The following is a 16,236-nucleotide window of genomic DNA, read 5'->3' as shown; positions in this document are numbered from 1 at the left end:
TCTGGCCTTGTTTCAATGCATTAGTGCCACTATAAGTGGGTCCCACTCAATGTTCCCTCTAAAGATTGATGAGGTGTGTGCTAAAAAAAATATGCATGAGCGACAAGTTACATACTCCACAAATTTATGAGCAGGTGCGGAGGACAAGTGCCTGCGAGATTGTGGGAGGGTTAAATACTCAAACCTTAGAAGAAAAACAATTTACTTAAAGTTTTTTTAATTACGTAATATCATCAGTTCTTCAATCTTCACAAATATTCTCTTCGATTCTTTTCAGTTTTCCAAAAACCCGTTTCCGCCCTGTCTCCATGAGCTCGGTCCTCGCAAACCATCTGATCCCATCTGCACAAGCCTCAGTTATGATTTTATACTGAATGTATTTTATTAAAGTATAAAAAGAAACAATATTCTGTACAATTGTCATTTTATAAATACAAATAATACAGAGCAAGGATCAACAAAACCCTTGTTTCCCCTCTACTATCAAGAAAACTGAATAAGCCAAATTATTACAGAATGCTACACAGAAATATCATGCTAACAGAATACCGCAGTCACACATAGCAGGAATAGGGTTAGGGGAGTGCAACTAGGGCAACTGCCCCCTCGTCAGAGAGAGCCCTAAGCCACTGCCTGGACTTTGCAGTCCCCAGTTATGTCTAACACCAGCTCTAGCAGGATATATATTTCAAATCTGATATATTCAAATCACAAAATAGAAATAAAATTATTTGTTTCTACCTTTTGTTGTCTCTGGTTTCTGCTTTCATCTTCTTTTCACTCTCTTCCTTCCAGCGTCTGCCTTCTCTGTCTCTTCAATCCAGCATCTCCCTCTTCCATCTACTGTCTGACCTCTCCCCCTTTCATATGGTATTTGTCTTCTTTCTATGCCCCTCTCCCCTTTCCATCCAGCCTATGCCCCTCTCTCATTTTTACATGATTCATTCCAGATTCACTGCTCTCTTCATTTATATCTCTCCTAAACCAGATCTAACATCTTTGCTCCTTTCAATTTCTCTGCTGACCCCCCTTCCCATCTCATTCCTGTCTCTCCCCTTCTCTAATCTCCCTGCCAGCTGTTTCCTTCCTTTTTTCTTCTCCCTTACCTCTTGTCCGAAACACGTGTTGGGTCCCCTGTTTGGTAAAAAGGTTTTAATATATAGTTTGGTTGTCACAATAAATTTTGCCTACATCGTTGTACATATCTGCAGTTTTGGCTTGTTTTTTCCCAGTAGCAGCTGTCCCTTTTTCCCCTTGCCCAGCAGCTTCCCAGACTGCTTTCCCTCCTCCCCTCCCAGCAGCATCTCTCCTTATCTCTCTCCAGGTCCAGTAGCAGCTGTCCCCTTTTTCCCCTTGCCCAGCAGCTTCCCAGACTCCTTTCCCTCCTCCCCTCCCAGCAGTATCTCTCCTTATCCCTCTCCAGGCCCAGTAGCAGCTGTCCCTTTTTTTCTCACCAGGCCCAGCAGCTTCCCAGCCTCTAACAGTGGCTTTCTCCCCTCCCAGCAACTCTCCTTACTTGCCAGTCCAGCGATCAGGAAGGCAGCCTTGGGTCCTTTGTTGGGTCGCACCGCCTCTGAGGAAAGCGGAAGTTGCATCATCAGAGACAGCCGCGACTCAGCAAAAGCCCCAAGGCTTCCTTCCTGAATCGCTGGGCTTGTAAGTAAGGAGAGCCGTTGGGAGGGGAGGGGAGAGAGCACACTGTCGGACTGCGTGAACTACAGCTCGTTGATCTTGCCGGTCCTGCGTGGACTGGCAGGAAATTGTTGATGTTGATCTCGCCGGTCCTGCACGAGCAGGGCAGATTGCCGCCGCTTCCTCTCACCTCCACCCGAGCTCGATTGAGCAACACGAGAAAAAGTATGAGCGACACCACTGAAAATAGTGAGCGATCGCTCATGCGCTCAGCTTAGAGGGAACATTAATGCTGCCCAATTCGAATCGGTTCATCGATTCACTTCGGGTGAATCGATTCAAACCAAAACAAAACAAACAAACAAACAAACAAAAAAATTGGTTCTCGATTCGGCTGACTCTCCCCCCTCGCCCCCTAAAGCAGGAGTGGCAGTGTTGCTCTTGCTGGCCGGCCGCTGCCGCACCTACTTTAGAAGGCGATGGTCAGCCATTTAGTGCTGGTGTCCGGTTCCCCCCCCATCGTCCCTGCACCGTTTACCTTTGAGAAGCAGCCTGCAGACAAGATCGCAATGCTAGCGATCTTTGCACTGCTTATGTCAGAGGAGGGGGCGGGACCGCGGCAGAGGAAACAGTTCCGAAGCAGTGCAAAGATCGCTAGCATCGCGATCTTGTCTGCAGGAGCTCCTCAAAAGGTAAACAGTGTGGGGAGGCCAGGGGAGGGGGGGGGGAAGCCGGACACCATTGGGAGACCAGGGGGAACATGCAGGCCTTCCGGGGGTGTGAGCAGTCCTTCGGGGTAGGGGGTGGGACAGGCTTTCAGGGGGGGGACAAGCCTTCAAGGGGGAAACAGGCCTTCAGGGGGGACAGGCAGGCCTTTAGGGAGGAGGCCCTGGTGTAGAAGTACACGGAGGGTGGGAGGGAAGGGGGGTTCAAAATGACGTGCATATGCCAGACTTTGGGGGGGGAAGAAATAATGGGTATGAAAATAGAGAAGAGGGAGAGAGATGATGGACAATGGGATTTAGGGAGGGAAGGAACAGAAAGGGAGAGAAGTTGGACACAAGGGATGGTGTGGAGGGGGAGAAAGAGATACTGGATAGGAGGGTAGTTGGGAAAAGAAAGGGAGAGATGATGGACCCTGGGGTGCTGGGGAAGGAGGGAGAGATGCTGGATGAAAAGGTAGTTAAGAAAAGGTGGATCTGTGGAGGGAGACGAAAAAAGGAAAAGATGCCAGACCTCCTGGGGAGGGGAGGGAAATGGAAGGGGAGGACAGAGAAGGCAGATGGATGGTTAGCATGAAGAAAGAAGGAGACCCTGGCAAGCAAGTTATTAGAGCCTGGGACCAAAAAGATTTGTATAATGACCAGACAACAAAAAGGTAGAAAAACTAATTTTATTTTCTGTTTTGTGATTACAATATGTCAGATTTGAAACGTGTATCCTGCCAGAGCTGGTGTTAGACCGCAAACGTGAGCTAGGATTTTTTTTTTTTTAATTTCTATTATTCAACAAAATTTTACAAGAATACATCTTGTTACATTAAATACAGGAAAGAAAAAACAATACAGAAGTATTACAGATTCATACTTATAAAAAATAATTTTTCCTTTCTTAGACCACCATAATAAGGGGATGGTCAATCGAAACTTTTTGAGAGAAATTTAACGAGGAACTTAATTAAACGATTAGGCTTTATGTTCTAAACATCAGCTATTAATTTCTATTTTCCCTCAGTCCTTGATGATTTTCTTTACATCCAAGAATTCCTTCAGGTGATTAGGAGAAAAAAATGTATATTTAACTCCCAAATACCTAACTAAGCATTTACAGGGGTATGCTAACAAGAAAGTTGCTCCCAGCTTTATAATATCTTGACGCATAGAAAGAAATTCTTTCCTCCGTTCTTGTGTAGTTTTTGCGACATCAGGATATATCCAAACTTTTTGCTCCCCAAATAATTTCTGTGAGTTTTTAAAGAATAGTTTCATAATCATGTTCACGTCTTGCTCAAAAACGAATGATACTAAGAGCGTAGCTCTAACAGTATCAATAGTAATTGTTTGTTCAAGAAGAGCAGTCACATTAGTAAATTCTATTTCATTATTTTCCCTCCTTATCTCCTTCTTGTCTTCCGGGTATCTTCTTATTATTTGGTAAATAGTAGACTTTATTTATAGGGGGAATACAGTTTGACGAAATCTTTAAATTTTCAATCAGGTATCTTTTTAATAAGTCCAAAGGCAATATACCCGGAATTTGAGGAAAATTTAAAATACGGAGGTTCAAACGCCTATTAAAATTTTCAAATTGCTCCAATTTCTTATTTATAAGGAAACTATCTTTAATTGAAGCCACCTTGAATTGTTGTAAGTGCAATATATCCTCCTGCATCTGCTTAGTTTGAGCACTAGAATCCCTTTTCATTATTTCCACAGTTTTAGTCAGCGAGTCCAAGTTTTCCACTATTTTTGTTACCTCTTCAGATGATTTTTCCATTTTTGACTCCATCCGCTGAAGCAAAGACCAGATGCTTTGAAGGGAAACCTCCGTCGGAGAGGACAAATCCCCCTCTCTCTTGTTGGCTTCCATCAGCAAACTGTCTCCAGACGATGTGCCCTCGTCGGGAGACCCCACGCCTCCACTTCCGGGATCGGGTGTCTCTCGCCACATCGTTCCGGCAGTTGCTGGACACGGAGGAGTGTGGGAAACCGGAGGAGACAGCGATGTTTCTATGCCCAAAAGGGCACACGACTCCCTCTCTTCGCCGCCCAACGCCGGGCTCTCCACTCCGGATATTTCTGGTGCCGGAAGAGCCGAAAAGAAGCTTTCCATCGTTAGCTGCCGGGGGGTAGACGCCAGGGCCGGCGAGGAAGGTCCCCTGACCACCCCTTTTCTCTTCGGAGGCAAAAAGAAGACGAGGTAAATAATTCAGGCAAGAGCTACAGCTAAACGCGGAGAGATCCCAACGCTTCTCTCACAGCTCCTCACATCGCCGCCATCTTGACCCGAGCTAGGATTTAACAGAGAGAGGAAAAGTCTTTTTTGTTTGTTTGTTTTGTTTACACCACAGCGCCAGTGTGGGCAGGAGAGGGCAAAGGGGGTGAAGAGGCTATAAAATAAACCCACCAGGATGTTTGAAAAAAACACCCAACTGGGCAGGAAAACCGAATTGAATCAAAAAACCAATTCAATAGGCTGAATTGAATCGAAATTGTTTTTCCTGAATTGGGCAGCACTAGTCCCACTCCGCATCCTCCTCTAAAACAAAACAGGTTTCTACCTTGGACCTACCTTACATACCCTGGTGTATCAGTGGCCTCAATAGGGCAATCCCTCATGCACTCATGCCCATACTGGCTCTGCAGTCAAAAATGACTGCTGAGATTGCCATGGGAGGCAGACATGTTCAGATTGAAGCTGTTATAGGCAGAGTGATTCAAGCCTCTCCTGACTAAGCTGGCTCCAAGAAACAGCTGCTGGGTGAAGTTGCACCAGTCAATTTGGTTGCAGAGCTGTCAGGGGCAGAAATGACTAGAAGATAACTCATGCCCTAAGGCCACCAGACTCTTAAGGTAGGTCAGGGGAAGCCTATGGGTCAAGGCATGCTGATACATTTTTGGCCACAGATTTGGTTTTAGCTAAAACTGGGGAAAACAGCAGCTCTGGTTACTCTCTGAACTGAACACTCCCTCCAATATTTTACCTTTACTTCCATTCTCTAATATCAGTACAGTACTAAACAGTTTTCTACAATTTGCTCCCTCAAGACCAGCAACTATTGATCTCTGAACCAACCATTACATCTTAAGAGCACCTGGGGTCTGTAAGAGGTACTACCGCAAAAGTCTCCTAACACTCAAGAGCTGAAACAGTTGCCTTGGCTTAAAATATAATGGAGATCTCCATATAAGTGAAGTGTTAGCCACTGTTCCAGGTCTTCAGAAATTGTATTTAAAAGTCTGACGTGTAAATGTGTTAATGGAGTATTAACCGAACATCAAATTTTAATGAGATTCTTACAGGAAAATATTAAAGGTAGGTCTAACCTTGGAAATGATGTCACTGTACAAATAACTTCATTTTGTTGCAACAAAGACGATGCCTCCTGTCGTCTTTTCTTCATATTATCTTCCACAGTGTTGAAATCAGCCATGGTCCCTCCATACGGCTGCCCTGGTGTTCCTTCAATCATGTAGCTGCCATATTCTGGTCGCCAGAGTGTTGGATGGCTTAAAAGATGATGAATGACTAGTATAAGTTAAATTTCACAAATCAAGACAGCAAACCTTCAACAGACTTATGAACTTAAACAGGAATAAATGGAATTCATATGCACAGCTAGAAAGCACAGTTACTTACTGTAACAGGTGTTATCCAGGGACAGCAGGCAGCTATACTCACATATGGGTGACCTCATCGATGGAGCCCGGATGTGGATGCCTCACAAGCAGACTTGCTTGAAGAAACTCGAAGTTTCGAGTTGCCCACACCGCGCATGCGCGAGTGCCTTCCCGCCCAGCACAGGGCGCGTCTCCTCAGTTCAGATAGTTAGCAGAGAAGCCAACCAGGGGAGGTGGGTGGATTGTGAGAATAGCTGCCTGCTGTTCCTGGATAACACCTGTTACGGTAAGTAACTGTGCTTTATCCCAGGACAAACAGGCAGGTATTCTCACATATGGGTGACCTCCAAGCTAACCAGAATGGGATGGTGAGAGTGTTGGCAATTTAGGATAATAAATTTTGTAATACTGTTTGGCCAAACTGTCCATCCCGTCTGGAGAAAGTATCCAGACAATAGTGAGAAGTGAAGGTATGAACCGAGGACCGAGTTGCAGCTCTACAAATTTCCTCAATAGGTGTAGATCTGAGGAAAGCTACTGAAGCTGCCATAGCTCTGACCTTATGGGCTGTGACTTTATTGTGAAGGGATAATCCAGCCTGGGCATAGCAGAATGAGATACAAGCTGCCATCCAGTTAGAGATGGTACGCTTAGAAATAGGATGGCCCAACTTATTTGGATTGAAGAAAACAAAAAGTTGAGGAGCAGTTCTGTGTGGTTTGGTGTGTTCCAAGTAGAAGGCCAAAGCACGTTTACAGTCCAGAGTATGAAGAGCTGATTCTCCAGGGTGAGAATGAGGCTTTGGAAAAAAACACTGGAAGAACAATGGATTGGTTGAGATGAAATTCGGAGACCACTTTAGGTAGGAATTTAGGATGAGTATGAAGAACCACTTTGTCATGATGGAACACCGTGAATGATGGATCAGCAACTAAAGCTTGCAGCTCACTGACTCTTCGAGCAGAAGTGAGGGCAATGAGAAACACCACTTTCCAAGTGAGATACTTCAAATGAGCCTTATCAATTGGTTCAAATGGAGGCTTCATTAGTTGAGTAAGGACAACATTGAGGTCCCAAACCACAGGAGGTGGTTTGAGAGGAGCTTTGACATTGAAGAGTCCTTTCATGAATTTGGAAACCACTGGATGAGCAGAGAGGGGTTTCCCTTCAATAGGCTGATGGAAAGCTGCAATTGCACTGAGATGGACTCGGATAGATGTAGACTTGAGGCCAGAATTGGATAAGTGCAAAAGGTAGTCCAAAACAGAAGATAAGGAGGAATGCTGAGGTTCCTTATGATGAGAAAAACACCACGTAGAAAATCTAGTCCACTTTTGGTGATAGCATTGTCGAGTGGTAGGCTTCCTAGAAGCTTCTAAAACATCTCTTACAGATTGAGAAAACTGAAGAGGAGTTATGTTGAAAGGTACCAAGCTGTCAGGTGTAGAGACTGCAGGTTGGGATGAAGCAGAGATCTTTGACTCTGTGTAAGCAGAGAAGGAAAAACTGGTAGAAGGTTGGTCTCCCTGCTGCTGAGTTGAAGTAGAAGGGAGTACCAAGGTTGTCTTGACCACTGAGGAGCAATTAGAATCATGGTGGCATGATCGTTCTTCAACTTGACCAGAGTCTTGAAAATGAGAGGGAATGGAGGGAATGCATAGAGGAAAAGATTCGACCATTCCAGAAGAAAAGCATCTGCCTTGAGGCGAAGAGGAGAGTATATTCTGGAGCAGAACTGAGGCAGTTTGTAGTTGTGGGGAGCTGCAAAGAGGTCTATCTGAGGCGTTCCCCATTGTGAGAAAATGTGATGAAGAGGGGCGGAATGGAATGTCCATTCACGAGGCTGCAGGAGACGACTCAAGTTGTCCGCTAAGCAATTCTTTGCCCCTTTAATGTAGACAGCTTTGAGGAAGGTGTTGTGGTGGATTGCCCAGTCCCAAACTTTCAGAGCTTCTTGACAAAGGGAGGCAGATCCCGATCCTCCCTGTTTTGTTGACGCAATACATGGCGACTTGGTTGTCCGTCCGGATGAAGACTACCTGGTCATGAAGAAGATGTCAAAAAGCCTTGAAAATCACTCTGAGTTCCAACAGATTGATGTGACATTGACGATCCGTACTGGTCCAGTGGCCTTGTGTACGGAGACCATCGAGATGAGCGTCCCAAGCGTAGGTTGAAGAGTCTGTCGTGAGGACCTTCTGATGAGGGGGCGTTTCAAAAAGCAAGCCTCTGGAAAGATTGGAAGAGAGCATCCACCAACGGAGAGACGTCTTCAATGAAGGAGTGACTGAAATGTGTCCAGAGGGAGGGTCGCAAACTTGCATCCATAGAGATGCCAGGGTCCACTGAGGAATTCTGAGGTGAAGTCTGGCAAAAGGAGTCACGTGTACTGAAGAGGCTATGTGACCTAGAAGAACCATCATGTGTCTCGCTGAGACGGAAGAGCAGGAAGACACTGATTGACAGAATTGAAGAAGAGCTTCCAGTCGTTGTTGTGGAAGGAATGCCCCGAGTTGGACAGTGTCCAGAACAGCTCCAATGAACTGTAGAGTCTGTGAGGGTTGAAGCTGAGATTTGGGAAAATTGATCTTGTAGGAACCAGGTAGTCTGTTGGTTCGCTACAATAACCCCTTGAGACATGGAGTCTTTGATGAGCTAGTCGTCGAGGTAGGGAAACACCTGAAGACCATGATTCCTTAGAGCTGCTGCTACCACTACCAGGCACTTGGTGAACACTCTGGGAGACGAGGCCAGGCCAAAGGGTAGTACTCTGTATTGATAATGTAGATTCCCCACCTGAAATCTGAGGTACTGACGGGAGGCCGGGTGAATGGGTATATGAGTGTAGGCTTCCTTGAGATCCAGAGAGCATAACCAGTCGTTCTGCTCGAGGAAGGGATAAAGGGATTTCAGGGACAACATTCAAAACTTTTCTTTGACTAGAAATTTGTTGAGAGCCCTGAGATCTAGAATGGGTCGCACATCACTCGTCTTCTTCGGAACAAGGAAGTAACGGGAGTAAAACCCCCTGTTCTGCTGTTCCAAGGGAACTGGTTTGATGGCATGGAGACGAAGCAGAGCTGAGCTTCCTGAAGATGAAGGGCGTTCTGGGAAGGATTGGAAGGATACTCTCTTGGAGGAACCTCAGTGAAGTGAAGAGAGTATCCTTCCCTGATGATGGTAAGGACCCAGAGGTCGGATGTAATTGACGTTCATCGGTGGTAAAAATGATGGGGACGACCTCCTATAGTGGGAAAATGAGACAGAGACAGAACGGTGGAGGTTATGCTCTGTTGAAAACAGTCAAAAAGGCTGAGAAGCCTTAGGTGCAGAAGAAGGTTGAGGTTTCTGTTGCTTCTGAGGTTGCTGTTTCTTAAGAGGAGGGCGAGTATAAGGAGCCAGCTTCGGAGTAAAACGCCGTTGATAGATAAGAGCAGGGCGTGCAGGTTTGGCAGGAGCTGGCTTTGGCTTAGGTCTGACAATAGAAGCAAAGGATTTTTCATGGTCAGACAATTTCTTGGTGGCTGCCTCGATAGATTCATCAAAGAGGTCATTGCCCTCACAAGGACTATTAGCTAAGCGGTCTTGAAGATTAGGGTCCATGTAAATGGTACGAAGCCAGGCAAGACGACGCATAGCTACGGAGCAAGCAGCTGCTCGGGCAAACAACTCGAAGGCATTATAAGATGACTAGAGGAGATGCAAACGGAGTTGAGACAAAGAAGCAAGGACTTCTTGAAATTCAAAGTGCATTTGAGTATCCAAATAATTCAAGAACTTTGGTAGTAAAGAAATAAGGAATTCAAAATAAGTGATGAATTGAAAATTATAGTTGAGGACTTTAGAGGACATCAAAGCATTTTAATAGATGCGACGTCCAAATTTGTCCATAGTTTTCCCTTCCCTGAGGAACGGTGGCATAAACCTTGGAAGGATGGGACCTCTTTAAGGAGGACTTGACAAGCAGGGATTGATGAGATAACTGTGAGTTGTCAAACCCTTTGCGATGTACAGTTTGCCTGGAACAGCTGGTATGGAAAAAGGTGTCTCCATGCATCGACCAAAAGTCTGACTTAAAAGCTTATGAAGAGGAAGCTTAAGTGACTCCACTGGAGGTTGAGGGAGATGCATGACTTCGAGATACTCCTTAGAGTATTTAGAGCCAGTGTCTAATTGAAGATCCAAGTCTACAGCCATCTGACGAAGGAAAGATGAGAAAGATAGCCGATCCACCAATGCTTTGCCTCGAGAAGGACTCAAGGACATTGAAGCAGCTTGGGTCGAAGATGAAGCCTCGGCAGGAAAAAAGGCATTGAAGGAACATGGTGACTTGGACGAGGCAATCGAAACAGGATATCCTCGAGGTCCGGTATTGGAGACCTCGAACGAGGAGTCGGTGGTCCAGTCGAAGTTGGGGTAGATCGAGGCTTAGTTGAAGAAGGTCGTTCTTTAGAAGAAGAACTATGCCTGGAAGGATGCCTCGATCGTCGATGAGAACTGTGCCTGGAAGCAGATCTTGAGGATAGAGGAGACTTTGCCTCGGAGATGGAAGCAGCCGATGCTTTCAAAGAATGGATAGGACTGGAGGCTGTAGATCGAAGCTCCAGAGGCTTGATGGGAAGAACCTCGATGCACTCCCAAAGACTCTGCTCCTTGTATAGAGTGTGAAGAATCCTGCCGAGGCACTCGCAAAGAATCTGCTCCTTGCTTCACGTGCTTGGATACCAGACCAGACACTCGCAGAGACTCTGCTCCCTGCAAAGAGTGTGTAAGCTCAGACTGAGACAAAGGAAGCGGCTCGACCTCCCGGGAGTCTGCTGAATGCCCAGGCTGGATAAGAGGAAGCAGTTTTGGTCCCATATTTGTAAGGAACTGAATAAACTGCTTCTCTAACATGGTCTGAAAAGAAGCAGGCAAGGATGGATCCGCATCTGAAACCGGACCACCTGCTTTGGCTGGAGGTTCCTTCGAGGTAGTGTAGTGCGAGTGTGCTTCGACCTGGGAGTCTTAGGCACTTTAAATCACTACCGGTGGAAACGACTGCTGAGCTATCTGACCTGAGGAAACAGGGGAAGATACAGAAGTCATCGAAGAAAGAGCCGCTGCAAACGACGAAGGTCTGATGAGGCTCGAGGTGAAAGCAGTAGAAGCAGGAGAAACCTCGGTAGGAGTCGAGGTGGAGGACGCCTTTGAAGTCGAGGGATCATTAGAAGATTCCATCTCAAAGAGCTTGTCCACCAAAATACAATGACGATTGAAAGCACGAGGCTGAAGTGTTTGGCAAGGCAGGCACAACCTAGGACGATGATTCGGCCCAAGGCACTTAAGGCAGCAACGGTGTGGGTCCGTAAGAGAGATCACACGCTGGCACTTGCTACACTTCCTGAAGCTCGTGGCAGGCCGTGACATAGAAGGAAAAATAGCCGCCGCAAGATCAAAGCCCTCGGGCTGCGGCCTGTCCCAAGAAACGGACGGAAGAAGAAAAAATGTTTTTGTTTTTACTGAAAATAAAAGAAATAAAATAAGAACAGCGATTCGTGAGGAAAAAAATACAAACCACGGTTCAGAGAAGGCACAAAGTAACGAAGTTAAACACAGAGAGTCAAAGACGGACTTCTCAGCTCCGAGGAAAACTGAGGAGACGCGCCCTGTGCTGGGCGGGAAGGCACTCGCGCATGCACGGTGCGGGTGACTCGAAACTTCGAGTTTCTTCAAGCAAGTCTGCTTGTGAGGCATCCGCATGTGGGCTCCGTCGATGACGTCACCCATATGTGAGAATACCTGCCTGCTTGTCCTGGGATAAATACTGTTATCAAAGACAAAAACAAATTAGATTAAGCAATATTTTAAAAGTTGGTTATATAATTTGCAACATCCAGAACAGATGTAGGGGAAATGCAGAATCCCTTTAAAAAGATTTAAACTGCAGTCTGGTGGGAGTGTTTACATTCCAGTTTTCATCCTATCTGTAAGTAGAACCCGAGTATGAACATTTCTCCTAACAGCATGTACATTCAAATACCACAGCCAAGTTTCTTGCATAGTCTTGTAACCATGATGCAGATTACTAAAAAATTCTTCTGAGCCTTATGAAGACAGGGAAAAAGATGGATTAGAATTTTTAAACTTAATTATTGGACCGAAGGTTCCAGATAATATAAAAAGGAGTTTGGAAGAGCCGATATCTCTAAAAGAATTAGAAACAGCGTTGAAGTCTCTTAGAGTTGGATCCGCTCCAGGTGGTGATGGTTTCACAGTAGAATTTTATAAATCATTTCAAATTCTCCTTTTACCTCATTTGTTAAATTTATATCAGTCACAACTTACTAAAGGTTATATTACAGGTACTATGGCTGAATCATTAACAATTGTTTTGCCTAAGCCAAATAGAGATCCCACTTTGGTTTTGAACTACAGGCCTATCTCATTAATAAATGTAGATGGAAAACTTTTGGCAAAGATATTGGCTTTACGCTTAGCTAAGGCTCTCCCTTATTACTGATATGCACCAAACAGGATATGTTGCTAAAAGACATTCCTCTAATAATTCAAGATTAGCGTTTCATATGTTAAATTTAACCAAAAATATGAAAGATCCGGCTTTTTCTGTATCTTTGGATGCAGAGAAAGCTTTTGATAGGGTTGAATGGAATTTTATGTACCGAGCATTAGATTGGTTTGGTGTAGGTCTTAGATTTATACAAATGATTAAAACATTGTATAGTTCCCCTTTTGCAAGACTGAATATTAATAATTTATCTGAGCGTTTTAATTTGCAGAGGGGAGTTAGACAAGGCTGTCCTTTATCTCCTTTGCTGTTCGATGTTGTATTAGAACCTTTATTGTTAGCCATTCAACAAGCAAAGGGGATACAGGGTATTCCTCATTCTGATTGGGAATATAAAGTTTCAGCATATGCAGATAATATTCTACTTTATTTGAGTAATCCAGAAACTACCATTCCATGTTTGTTGGAATCGATTGATACATTTGGAAAATTTTCAGGATACAAAATAAATTGGAGTAAGTCAGAAATTCTTCCGTTAAATGTGCATTGTTCTAAAGGACTATTCTTTTCCATTCATATGGAAAGAAGATGGATTAAAAATAATCTTGATGACACAGTAAAAGAGAATGAAAAATTTTATTAAAAAGAGTTAAGAGTTTTGCGAGCAATGGAATCCTTTACATCTTTCTTGGTGGGGGAGAGTTCAAACTATTAAAATGATGATATTGCCTGTGGTTTGCTATCAAATGAGTATTATACCAATTTTTTTTCATGGGTCCTTTTATAAAATGCTTAATGGTATCCTCACGAAGTTTCTTTGGCTGGGTAAAATGCCTAGAATTGCTTTAGTATCTCTACAAAAAACAATTAAGGAGGGTGGGGTAAATTTTCCTAATTTTTATAAGTATCATCAATCCTATATTTTACGTCAGGGTATGTATTGGATCCTTCCAGAACTCATGGATAATGCTCCAAATTGGTTATATTTGGAGTGGCGTCTCTTGTTTCCTTTAAATTTAGCTCATGTTCCTAGTATTAAAATGCCTAGAAAGTATAAAGAGAACAGAATTCTATCAGACACATGGAAAACATTGAGATACATTAGTAACTTACACCTATTCCAATAAGTAAATCAATGAATCAATCTTTATGGATAAACTCCAAGATTCAAATTGACGGATCTAAAATCTTATGGAAGAACTGGATTATTGCAGGTATTCAAACTCTGAATGGTGTTATTTCAGATGGTAAACTGCTTGATTTTTCACAGCTGCAGCATAGATTTGGTCTTAATAAATTGCAAAGTTTTAAATGGTTGCAGTTGAAGCAAGCTATTCAGGTGGGGTTCCCTGAATGGAAAAATCTAAATAAACAATATACCGTAGTTTGGAGTTCTTATGCTTCCAAGCAGACTTCCTGGGACATCAAGCCGCATTGTGGTATAAATTACTATCTGGATATATGAATAAAAACCCCAAAAATGGTCTAAGAGACATTTGGAGCATTGAGATTAAGTAGCAAATTTCTGCATCTCAATGGCCACAAATTTGGTCTTGGAGAATGAGATGTATAGTGTCTGCATCTGAGGCAAACTTGTTTCTTTTTGTTGTATAGAGCATTTTGGACCCCTGTTCGTTTACAAAAGTCTAATAGATGCTGGCATTCTAATCTGGAAGCGGGGACACTGGATCATTTACTTTATTATTGTCCCTGTATTAGGATATTTTGGAATTCAATTTGGACTCAAGTAAATTGTCTATTAGAAAACCATGTTGCACTATCCTATGATACTTTTCTGTTCGGCATGTCTATGAAGAAAAAAGTCAAATATCGTCACATAATAACAAACTTTTATTAATCATGACAGGGGTTGCCATTCAGCATATTACCAATAACTGGAAAAATTATACTAATATTAATTATACATTTTGGTGGAATTCGCTATGCCATATTTTTAAGATGGAAAGAGCAATTGCTAAGCAGAAAAGGAATTATAATAATTTTATAAAGATCTGAGAGCCGTTGGAAAAATATTATAATGAGTAAACATAATTTTCCTTGGATAGATATATGTACACATGGGGGGGTGGGGGGTTGTTATGGAAATTTTACTAAATAATGCGTTTATAATATATATATGATATGTTTTGTTGCATGAATTGTGGAAGGGAGGGTGGGAAGGGTTATAATTTTTATGTTTTTAGGATTATATGAGAAAGAATTTCAAGTGTTATATTGTAGTTATTAATGATATATTCTTGTACACTTGCTGTAAGATTTTAAAATGAATAAAGAAAAAAAAAAATTGCAGTTTAATGTTGAAGTCAATTAATGTCTCATAAAGCAAAACATTTTACTTGCTTTCACCTTGACGGACACAAACTGATGAGGACCAGCCAGCATGGCTTCAGCAAAGGAAGATCTTGTTTGATAAACTTCAGTGTTCTCCCCAGAGCCTTTTAGCTGGGCGCTCCGCCTAGCTAATTTAGATGACCACCCGGCTGTCATCTCAGTCGCGAATCCTGCTACTGCCGCTGCTGCTCAAACAAACATTTAACAAAAACACAATTCCCCAGGCTGACTTGTCACAGCCTGAAGAGCCGCTGGAAGTTAAATGTTTGACTCCCGCCTCTGTTGGCGCTTTAAAAAATAAATATATAAATAAAATCAGGCAGGGTTCTAAGGGTAAGACTGTGCATGCCTTCGAAACTGGAAGTAATGTCCTGAGGGGGGGAAGGGAAGAGAAAGGAAGCCAACACGGACGGTGTTATCTTTACAGGGCTGTCCAACCCGCGGCCCAACAAGGAGTTTTGTGCAACCCAGCTTCTCCTTCTCTACCTCCCTTCTCTCCCTCCGTCCGCCGGGTAGTTTTCTGGCCGGCTCCCCTACTGCAGTTGTCTGTGGGCATCCTCGGCTCCTCATGTGCGATCTGCGGCTGTGTCAGTTCCTGCCTGTGGTGCGGGGCCAAGCAAGATCTCGTGTCAGTTACTCTCCGTATAGTAAAAGCAGTGGCTACCACAGTGTCCCCGGGCCCGGCCTTAGTGTGTACATGAGTGAGGAGGAGGTGCAGCAGCGTTTAAACGGTGAGTGCTGCCTTGCTTGGAATGTGTATGATTCTTTTTTAAATGGCCAGTATATTTCTACCTTGGTACATATTGGGAGCATTAAATGTTCATTGCTATGTACTGTATTAGCTGATGTGAATAAGATTTGGTATAAGTGAAGTAAACCGCCCCCCCCAAAAAAAAAAAAACAACAAAAAACAAACAACAAAACACAACCTTGAAAGGTGAGCTTTTTTATTTTATAAATTTATTTTAAAACTTATATACTGCCTATACCTAGGCAGTTTCCAAAACATCTTAACAAAATAACAGACAAAAATACAAAATCACCCCCCAAAAATCTAATGGAACAACTATAAAGAAAAACAGTGACAAAATAACTCTCCAGCAATATAAAGTATAGAAACATTTCAACAAAGCTGATGGAAATATATATATTTTTTTTCAATTTTCTATACTGTTCTCCCCGGGGAGCTCAGAATGGTTTACATGAATTTATTCAGGGTACTCAAGCATTTTCCCCTGTGTCCTGGCGGGCTCATAATCTATCTAATGTACCTGGAGTAATATAGGATTAAATCAGTGTTTCTCAACACACAGTATGCATACCCTTGGGGATACTTGGCCTGGCCTCCGCTGGGGATCCCTCCCTGTCCACTTGGTGCTGAAGTGGCTGCTGAAGCTGCTGTCG

At 43.5% G+C, this 16,236-nt stretch overlaps 1 protein-coding gene across 4 annotated transcripts in view; it reads right to left on the bottom strand.

Annotated features, from left to right (window-relative positions):
* Positions 1-16,236, bottom strand: part of GCLC (glutamate-cysteine ligase catalytic subunit) — a 251,587-nt gene that overhangs the window by 191,540 nt on the left and 43,811 nt on the right. For 3 of the 4 annotated variants that reach the window (XM_033936647.1, XM_033936646.1, XM_033936645.1), the window contains exon 3: positions 5,679-5,861. The exons of the other annotated variant lie outside the window; for it this stretch is intronic. In XM_033936647.1, the coding sequence (XP_033792538.1) occupies positions 5,679-5,861 (183 nt within the window). The remainder of the gene's footprint in view (positions 1-5,678; positions 5,862-16,236) is intronic. 4 annotated transcript variants of the gene reach the window in all.

This window comes from Geotrypetes seraphini, chromosome 3 (genome assembly GCF_902459505.1).
Source record: "Geotrypetes seraphini chromosome 3, aGeoSer1.1, whole genome shotgun sequence".
Lineage (NCBI taxonomy): Eukaryota > Metazoa > Chordata > Amphibia > Gymnophiona > Dermophiidae > Geotrypetes > Geotrypetes seraphini.
This window is presented reverse-complemented; position numbering and strand designations above follow the sequence as displayed.